This window comes from Orycteropus afer, unplaced genomic scaffold (genome assembly GCF_000298275.1).
Source record: "Orycteropus afer afer isolate SDZICR_OR568_19922 unplaced genomic scaffold, OryAfe1.0 scaffold00774, whole genome shotgun sequence".
NCBI classification, from domain to species: Eukaryota; Metazoa; Chordata; class Mammalia; order Tubulidentata; family Orycteropodidae; genus Orycteropus; species Orycteropus afer.
In genome coordinates, this window is record NW_006922361.1 from 242556 (window position 1) to 252952 (window position 10397).

Genomic DNA, 10397 nt, shown 5'->3' on the forward strand with positions numbered 1-10397 from the left:
TTCCAATTACTGGCAATTCTTCTTTGTTTCCAACTTTTTAATTCCAGTCACCAGTGATAATTAACACATTCTGATTGCATGTTTGGTCAATTTCAGACTGCAGAAGCTGATAAAAGTCTTCAATTTCCTCATCTTTGGCTTTGGTGGTACATAAATTAGAATAATAATCATATTAACTGATCTTCCTTGTAGGTGTATGAATATTATCCTATCACTGACAGCATTATACTTCAGGACAGATCTTGAAACATCCTTTGTGATGATGAACGCCACACCATTCCTCTTCAAATTGTCATTCCAGGCATAGTAGATCATATGGTTGTCTGATTCAAAGTGTCCAAAACCAGTCCATTTCAGCTCACTAACGCCTAGGATGTCAATCTTTTTGCGCTCCATTTCATTTTTGGCAACTTGCAATTTTCCTAGATTCATGCTTCATCCATTCCATGTTCCAATTATTAATGGATGTTTGCAGCTGTTTCTCCTCAATTTGAGTCATGCCACGTTAGCAAATGGAGGTCTTGAAAGCTTTACCTTATCCATATCATTAAGGCAGGTTCTACTCTGATGATGCAGCTCTTTCCTGGTCCTATTTTGAGAGCCTTCCGACCTAAGTGGCTTATCCTCCTGCACTGTATCGGACAATGTTTCCATGCTATTCATAAAGTTGCACAGTAATGAATCAGTGTTTCTCTGGCCAATTCTTTGAGAAGTGGATGGCCTCCTTCTTCTTCCTGGTCTGTCTCAGTCTGTAAGTTGTGGTGAAAGCTTTGCACCATGTGCAACCCTGCTGGGTTTGAGACACCGGTGGCACAGCCTCAAGCCTCACAGCAACATACCACCACAGTAGGGCACACTGACAGACAAGTTTGTCTCCCTTAGCTGTTCAAAACCTCCCTACCCTCCCCACTCTCCCCTTACATAGATCCCTGCCTCTTTCCTGCCACTTGGGAGGGGTGTTGCCTGGGTCCCTGGCCTTACCTGGATGCCTGCCTCTGCTTCCTCTATGACCAAAGTATGTGAGACAAAATCTGGCCATTCTCGCTTCCAAGGAGTATTCTAGCTGCACTTCTCCCAGGACAGAGTATAGATATACAGAGAGAGAGAGAAAAAAAAAAAAATTTACTTCAAGAAAATGGCTTATACATGACTTCTGCAGACTTAATTTCACAAGAATGGGAGTTCAGGCAAGGTTGAGTGCAGGGCCGAGAGCGAGTAAGCTTTTACAGAACACTTATTTATATACAGAAACTCTGGTGGTACAGTGGTTAAAGCATTCGGCTACTAACAGAAAGCTTGGTGGTTCAAACCCACCAGCTGCTCCATGGAAGAAGGACAAGGCAGTCTGCTTCCATAAAGATTTACAGCTTTGGAAACCCTATGGGGCAGTTTTACTCTGTCAGACCGGGTCACTATGAGCCATAATCATCTCAGTGGCAGTGAGTTATTTATATACAGAAGGCAGGCCACACACCCCGAGGAAACTCCCCTTTCTACTGATTGGCTGCTTATATCAGATCACAGAATGGAAGGTGATTACACAGTGTCTGCCAAACCAGTGAGGATTATAGCCTAGCCAATTTGGCTTGTAACGGTAACTATGCCAGAAGCCTACCAGTTTCTCATGGGCAGTGGAAGAAGCGATTAGGAGGTGATTGTATTAAGCCTGGGAATACATAATGGTGGCTCAGATCTGGGTAGTGAGCAAGTTCACATCCTGGGTGTGTTTCAGCCAACAGTCATCAGCTATGCTGCCCCATTGGATGTGGGTATGAGAGAGAAGAAGAACGAAGAGTGACCCTGGGGTGACTGATATGTCCTGTGGCAGTTGAGTCAATTCCGACTCTCTGCAACCCCATATGCAACAGAGTAGAACTGCTCCATAGGGTCTTCTTGGCTATAATCTTTATGGAAGCAGATCACCAGGCCTTTCTTCTGCTGTGTGGGCTCAAACCACCAACTTTTCAGTTAGTGGCCAAACATTTAATCATTTGCTCCACCAGGGACTCCCTCTCGGATGGTCAAATGATCAAAAAGAAACAGCACCTGGGCTTGGGTTAAAAGAGATAACCACAGTTCTCATGCCAGCCTCACCCTATCCCACCTTAATAACTTTGTTCCCTCAAATGGGAGTTGTTGTTGTTATGTGCCATCGAGTCGGCCCCAACTCATAGCGACCCCTCCTTGAGTTTCTGAGGCAGTATCACTACAGAAGTAGATTGCCCCATTTTCCTTCTGAGGAGTGACTAACTCCCAAAATAAAGTCAGCAACCCTACACATGTCAACCAAGTTCTACTTACTAAAGCTCCAACATCTGTCCTTTTTAAATGAGAATTCCATAGGATTATATTTTTTTTAAATAAGGGATTATAAAGCTACCAGGGAGCTCTGGTGACATAGTGGATAAGGCATTGGCTGCTAACCAGAAGATCAGTGGTTCAAACCCACCAGCTGCTCCACAGAAAGAAGATGGGTGATCTACTTCCATAAAGATTTACAGCCTCAGAGACCCAGGAAGGTCGCTATGATTCAGAATCGACTCGATGGTACTAAGTTTGGTTTGGTTTTGGTTTATAAGGATATCAACATTCATTCAGACTTTTTTGGTTTCTCAGCTATCGAAACACTGACCCTCAAGAGAGACTGTGAATGGAAAGAGGAGACATTTGAACTGAAGGTCAAAGGGGACTCCATGGACGTTGGCTGTACTGTCATCACTGGAGGAGGAACAGGGGGTAAAAGAAGCCTGGGTGTCTCTAGATTTGGGTTATTGGGTCACACTGCTGGTGCAGTCATTAAAGCATTGGGCTGCTAACCAAAAGGTCGGTGGTTTGAACCCACCAGTTATTCTGTGCAAGAAAGATGAGGCAGTGAGTTTCCATAAAGATTGACAGCCTTAGGAACCCTGAGAGGCAGTTCTACTCTGTCCTCTAGGGGCACTGAGAGTCAGAATTGACCCCAGGGCAGTGGGTTTGGTTTGGGCTTTGCTTCTGTAAAGATTATAGCCTTGGAAACCCTATGGGGCAGTTCTACTCTGTCCTTTAGAACCAAAAGCCAAACTCACTTCCGTCGAGTCAGATACGACTCATAGCGACCTCTCCTTGGGTTTCCGAGGCAGTATCACTATAGAAGTAGATTGCCCAATCTTCCTTCTGAGTAGTGGCTGGTGGGTTTGAACTCCAGACTTCTGGTTAGCAGTCAGGTGCCTTAGGCACTATGCTACCAGAGGTCCCCTCTGTCCTCTAGGGCCGCTGTGAATCAGAATTGACTCAACAGCAGTTGGGTTTGTTTTTGTTTAGTGCCGCTATAACATAAATACCACAAGGGGGTGACTTTAACAAACACAAATTTATTCTCGCACATCTGAGGAGGCTAGAAGTCTGAATTCAAGGCACTGGCTCGAAAGGCAGACCCTCTCTCTCTCCCCCCACCTCTTTTCCCCTCTCTCCCTGAGGGAGGGTCCTTATCTCTTCTCTGCTTCTGTTGCCAGCTCCTTGGTGATCTTCATGTGGCATCTCCCTTCCCCCATCTCTGTTTTCTTGCTGCTTGCTTCCCACCACCACGGAGTCTATTCTGACTCATAGTGAATGAACCCCACAGGGTCTCCAAGGCTGTCAATCTTTACAAAAACTAAGCCCAAACCAAACCCACTGCTGTGGAGTCGATTCTGACTCACAGCGCCCCTAGAGGACAGAGTGGAACTGCACCATAGGGTTCCCTAAGCTGTCATCTTTATGGGAGCAGATCACCAGGTCTTTTTCCCACAGAACCTCTGGGTGGGTTCAAACCACCATACTTTAACAGCTGAGCTCTTACCCTTGCACCACCCATTACCTACCCATTGCCATGTTGATTCTGACTCACAGGATCGGCACCCTGTAGTATAGAGGAGACCTGCCCCATGGAGTTTCCAGTTGGCTTTATGGAAGCCAACTGCCTCATGCTTCATCTTTCTCCAGGAGAGTGGCTAGTGGGTTCAAACAGCCAGCCTTTTGGTTAGCAGCCAACTGCCTTAAGCACTGTGCCACCAGGGCTCCTTCTGCCTGCTTAATCTGCTCCTTATCTCTCAGACGAGATTGCCTCAAAACACCCTACAGGAATACTGCCTCATTAACATAACAGAGAAAACCCTGCTCCCAAATGGGGTGACAACCACAGGTACATGGATTGAGATTTACAACGATACAGGAGATACAACATAAGGGGAGACTTACTCAGATTCTGTGTTTGACTCCCAGTAAATCCTTAGATCGTGTGCCTGACTCCGGTAATCCTTAGACTCTGTGCTTGACTCCTGGTAATCCTTAGATTTAGTGACACTTTCCCATATTTCTCTCCTTTGATTGATTGTTTCCTTCCTTCCTTTCAGGAGCTGTCACTTTCATCTCCTACAGCTCTATGGGGTCCATCATAAATGGCTCATTTGTGTCTAAGGAAAACCTAATTACTGGTGAAGAGCTAGGCAACTTCCATGTCAACTCCAAGGTAGTCAGTGGCGCAGTAGGATACAAGGAGAATGTGCTCCTGGCCACACCTGTGAACTTCACTTTTCAACACCTACAGGTGAGCGGAAATCAAACTGACTGAGTGCCTGGGAATCCCTGATCACCACATCTGTAAAACTCAGGATGGCTAAGTATTTTCTTACCATCAGTTCTTTCTGCTTTGGCTGGTTTACTTGGGATGACACAGGGCGAGTGTAGATCAAGCCAGATGCTTGGATAATTGTTGTTAGTTTCCTTCAAGTTGGCTCCAACTCATAGCAACCTTTTGTGTAACAGAACAAAATGCCCCATCCTACGCCATCATTACAATCGTAGGTCTGTTTGAGTCCATTACTGCAGCAACCATATCAGTCTACTTCATGGAGATGTCCTTCTTTTTTGCTGACCTTCTCCTTTACCAAACATGACTTCCTTCTCCAGGGACTGGTCCATCCTGATCATGTACCCAAAGTAACGTGAGACAAAGTCTCACCATCCTCACTTCTAAGGAGCAATCTGGCTGCACTTGTTCTAAGATAGATTTCCTCATTCTTCTGGCAGCCCATGGTATGGTCACTATTATTCACCAAACACCATGATTCAAAGGCAGCAATTCTTCTTCAGTCTTCCCTTCTCATTGTCTAGTTTTCACATGCATCTGAGAAGACTGACCATACTGTGGCTTGGATCAGGCACACCTTAGTCCTCAAAGTGACATCTTTGCTTTGTAAGATTTTCAAGAGGTCTTTTATAGCAGATTGGTTCATTGCCACCCTCAAAATCTACATGATGGTAATTATTCTATCAACAGACTAAGAATGCAGGGGGCAGAAGGGCTTCAATCCTAATTGCTGTTAGTTGCCATTGAGTCGATTCTGACTCGTGGTGACCCTATGTGTTACAGACTAGAACTGCTCCATAGGGCTTCCTTGGCTGTCATAATGGAAGCACATCACCAGGCCTTTCTTCTGTGGTACCACTGGATGGGTTTGAACCACCAACCTTTAAGTTAGCAGTTGAACAAAAACCATTTGCACCACGGACATAAAGAAAACAAAAATCCTCACAACTGGAGCAATAAGCAGCATCATGATAAGAGGAGAAAAGATTGAAATTTTCAGGGATTTCATATTACTTGGATCCACAATCAACACCCATGGAAGCAGTAATCAGGAAATCAGATGTCATATTGCACTGGGCAAATCTGCTGCTAATGACCTCTTTAACGTGTGTAAGAGCAAAGATGTCTCTTTGAAGACTTAGGTGAGCCTGACCCAAGCCACGGTGTTTTCAATCACTTCATATGCATGTGGAAGCTGGAGAATGAATAAGAAAGACCACAGAAGAATTGATGCATTGAAATTGTGATGTTGGCAAAGAATACTGAAAACACCGTGGACTGCCAGAAGAATGAACAAATCTATCTGGGGGGAAGTACAGCCAGAATGCTCCTTAGAAGCAAGAATGGCCAGACTTTGTCTCTCATACTTTGGTCATGTTGTTAAAAAGGACCATTCCCTGGAGAAGGATATCATGCTTGGTAAAGGGGAGGGGAGGACCCTCCACGAGATGTACTGAAACAGTGGCTGTCACAGTGGGCTCAAGCACAGCAGGGATTGTGAGGCTGGCCCAGCACCGGGCCGTGTTCCGTTCTGCTGTACACGGGGTCGCTGTGAGTTAAGAACTCAACAACACCTAAAAACAACAATACATACTGCACCGGGTTGTTTTGAGGATTGAATGAGTTAATATTAATAATGATTATGCACTGCTAGTTCAGTGGTAGAATTCTCACCTTCTCGACAAGAGACCCAGGTTTGATTCCTGACCAGTGCGTCTCATGTGCAGCCACCACCCATCTGTCGGTGGAGGCTTGGTGTTGCTATGATGCTCAACAGGTTTCAGAGCAGCTTCCAGACTGAGACTAGGAAAAAAGCCCTGGTGATCTGCTTCCAAATTCAGCGAGGATCTCAACAATCCACACTTCACATCCAGTGAATGCTAAGGAAAAAATAACTCATGTATCCTGGCAGTCATTACCTGACAACACTCATAAAACACCATCAATCACAATGATAAGGCTCTTGACTTGAAACTTCTAATTTTAAATGATGATATGTCATCAATCAACAATGCTGTTGTTAGGTGCCTTTGAGTCAGCTCCACTCATGGACAAAACCAAAAACCAAACTCACCGCCGTTGAGTCAATTTGACTCATAGCAACCCCTCCTTGGGTTTCCGAGGCAGTACCTCTACAGAAGTAGATTGCCCAACCTTCCTTCCGAGGAGTGGCTGGTGGATTTGAACCGCTAACCTTCTGGTTAGTAGTCAAGTGCCTTAGGCACTGTGCCACCAGAGCTCCCCAACACACGGCAGCCTTATGTACAACAGAATGAAACACTGGCCAGTCCCACACTGTCATGATGATTGCTGTGCTTGATTCTGTGGTTGCAGCCACTGTGTTGATGCATCTCATGGAGGGTTTCCCTTGTCTACAATGACCTTCTAGCTGACCAAACATAATATCCTTCAGCAAATGGTCTTTCTCCATGATGCGACCAAAGTGAGCAGGCTGAAGTCTCACCATCCTCACTCCTGGGAAACATTCTGGTCTGATTTCTCCTAAGATTGATCTGTTCCTCCTTCTGGTAGTCCATGGTAAGGTAAATATTCTTCACCAGCACTCATCAATTAATTCTCCTTCTGTCTTCCTTTTTAGTTGTCCAGATTTCACATGCATATAAGGCAATTGAAAAAACATGGACTAGGTCAAGTGCAACTTAGTCACCAAAGTGACATTATTGCTTTTTATTTTAGATGATAGGGGAACGCAAAAAGCCACTTTGTGTCTACTGGCGTGAGACAGGCTGGTCGGATGAAGGCTGCCAGGCCATCTTTTCGAATAGAACACAAACTGTATGCAGCTGCAGCCATCTCTCCACCTTTGCCGTCCTCATGGCCTCCGTTGTGCTGACGGTATGTTTGTAAGTGCACTTAACATTGAGCTCAGACTCCACTGCACAGCAGGGTTCACTGGGAGATTTTAAAAAGAAATACATTGTTTTGATTATGAACAATGTCTATCTACAAGGTCCTGAGGAGCTCTGGTAGCGTAGGGCCTAAGGCAGTTGACTGCTAACCAGAAGGCTGGCGGTTCAAACCCACCAGCCACTCCTCGGAAGAAAGGATGAGCAATCTACTTCCATAGTGATACCACCTTGGAAACCCAAGGAGAGGTCACTATGAGTCAGGTGTGACTCCACAGCACATAACAACAACAACAAGGGCCCTGGGTGGTAGAAACGGTTTGCCCTCGTCTACTCCCTGAAAGGTTGGTAGTTCAAACCCACCCAGAGGTGCCTCTGAAGAAAGGCCTGGCCATCTACTTCCAAAATATCAGCCACTGAAAACCCTACAGAGCTCAGCTCTACTCTGACACACATGCAGTTGCCATAATTCAGAATCCACTCAATGGCAATGAGTTACTAAAAAAATAGAAATTATAAAAAAGTTGAACAAAATGCTTTATGCTCTTGCTTTTCATAAAGTTATAATTTTATGAGGGAGCTCTGGTAGCATAGTGGCTAAGGCACTTGACTGCTAACCAGAAGGCTGGCAGTTCAAAACCACCAGCCACTCCTCGGAAGGAAGATGGGGCAATCTACTTCCACAGTGATATTGCCTCGGAAACCCAAGAAGTGGTCGCTATGAGTCAGGTCTGACTTGAAGGCACATAACAACAACAACAACAACATAATTTTATGATCTAGCCAGGAAGCACAGTGTGGTTGTTAGGTTCTAGGATTCGGGAATTTGTTTGCTCAGTCAGTTTTTGGCCATGTAACTATGGACAATTTTACTTCTTGGAGCCTCAGTTTCCTTATTTGGAAAAAGGAAAAATGATAATACTAACCTTATAGTTGGAGCTCTGGTAGTGTAGTGCCTAAAGCTTTTGACTGCTAACCAGAAGAGTGGCAGTTCAAACCCACTGGCCACTCCTTGGAAGGAAGACTGGGCAATCTACTTTCATAGTGATACCACTTCAGAAACCCAAGGAGGGGTCTCTTTGACTCAGGATTCAACTTGACAGCAGTGAGTTTGGGTTTTTGTGGTTTGAACCTTATGGTGGGGTGGGAGTCCCTGGGTGCTGCAATGTTGAATGTCCTCAGTTGCTAACTGAAAGGTTGTCAGTTCAAGTCCACCCTGAGGTTCTTTGGAAGATAGGCCTGGCAACCGACTTCTGAGCATTCAGCCACTGAAAACCCCATAGAACATGTTCTACTCTGACATGCAGGGGGCACCACGACTCGGAATGATTTCTTGGCAATGTTTTTCATTAACAATGTTTATACAGATTGTTCTGTGACATTAGTTACAATTTTCACAATGTGTCAGCACTGTTGTTGGTTACCGTTGAGCCAGTTCTGACTCATCTCATGGTGACCCCACGTGTGCAAAGTGAAATTGCTCCACAGTTTTCAAAGCTATGACCTTTTGGAAGCAGATCTCCAGGCCTGTTTTCCAAAGCACCTCTGAGTAGGTTCAAACTGCCAATCTTTCAGCTAATAGTTGAGTACTTAACTGTTTCCATCACTTGGGGACTCCTCATCCTTCTAATCCTGTAATTAGATATTTATGTGCAAAGTTATTTAAAGGAGCTCTGATAGCTTAGTGGTTAAAGTATTCAGCTGCTGACTGAAAAGCTGGCGGTTCAAACCTACCAGCCACGCCATGGGAGAAAGATGAGGCAGTCTGTTTCCGTAAAGATTTATAGCCTTGGAAACCCTATGGGTCAGTTCTACTCAATCCTAAATGTCCAAGTCAGGTACTATGAGTTGGAATCAACTCAGTGGCAGTGGGTTTGCGTTTAGGTTTCCTGCTTGTTTTGTTTTGTTTTGTTTTAATGATCTTATTAAGTACAGAGCTGCTAGAAACCACAGGGTCTAAGATCAGCATGAGTTGCATTCTCCTCTCTCTCTCTCTGGACCCAGGAGGATCCGGTGCTGGTCGTGGTCACCCGCGTGGGGCTGAGCCTCTCTCTGCTGTGCCTCCTCCTGGCGGCCCTCACCTTCGCCCTGTGCCGGCCCATCCAGAACACCAGCACCTCGCTCCACCTGCAGCTCTCACTCTGCCTGCTCCTGGCCCACCTGCTCTTCCTCGTGGGCATTGACAAAACTGAGCCCAAGGTAGGAAGCTTAGTGGAAACGTATGCTTCCTGCCTCTCTATCTCTTTCCTTTTCTTCTTCCTTCCTTCCTGTCTTTCTCTCTCTCTTTCTGACCTCCCGCCCTCTCTCCCTCCCTTTCTTCCTTTTTAGTAGCTTTATTGAGGTATGATTTACATACCATACAGTTCACCCATTTAAAGTGTACAATTCACTGCTTTAATAGACTCACAGAGCTGTGTCATCCTCATTACACTCAATTTACATCATCCCCCAAGAGAAACCCCCCTTAGTCATCCCCTCCCAATGTCCCCATGCTACCCCTTCCCACCTGACCAGTTGCTGTCAAGTCGATTCTAACTCTGGTGACCCCATGTGTGCAGAGTAGAACTGCTCATAGGGTTTTGTTGTGTGTTTGTTTACTGTAACAGTCACTGCAATCCCCACTCTGTAACAGCATTCTCCCCATTTTCTCCCCGCTCCACCCCTTCCCTCCCCGCTCCACCCCTTCCCTCCATCTTTCCTTCCGATCTCCTCCCATCTTCCTAGCTCTATCCCTGGGCAAATGCTGTTCTCTTGATCTCATATGCTTGATTGTTCTATGAGTACTTTCCTGATATTACTGTTCACCTCATAGGCCAATTAATCATTTGGCTGCTAGTTGGGTCACAGGGCTTACTATCAGTTCCTAGCTTGAAAGATGTCTAAGGGCCATAGTCTGGGGATTCTACCAGTCTTTTTTTTTTTTT

General features: G+C 45.4%; 1 protein-coding gene across 1 annotated transcript in view; it reads left to right on the top strand.

Annotated features, from left to right (window-relative positions):
* LOC103211700 (adhesion G protein-coupled receptor E3-like) overlaps positions 1 to 10397 on the top strand; it is a 114914-nt gene that overhangs the window by 23925 nt on the left and 80592 nt on the right. Inside the window, exons 8-11 of the mRNA XM_042783257.1 lie at positions 2617 to 2736; positions 4371 to 4564; positions 7304 to 7462; positions 9478 to 9672. Coding sequence (XP_042639191.1) covers positions 2617 to 2736; positions 4371 to 4564; positions 7304 to 7462; positions 9478 to 9672 — 668 coding nt within the window. The remainder of the gene's footprint in view (positions 1 to 2616; positions 2737 to 4370; positions 4565 to 7303; positions 7463 to 9477; positions 9673 to 10397) is intronic.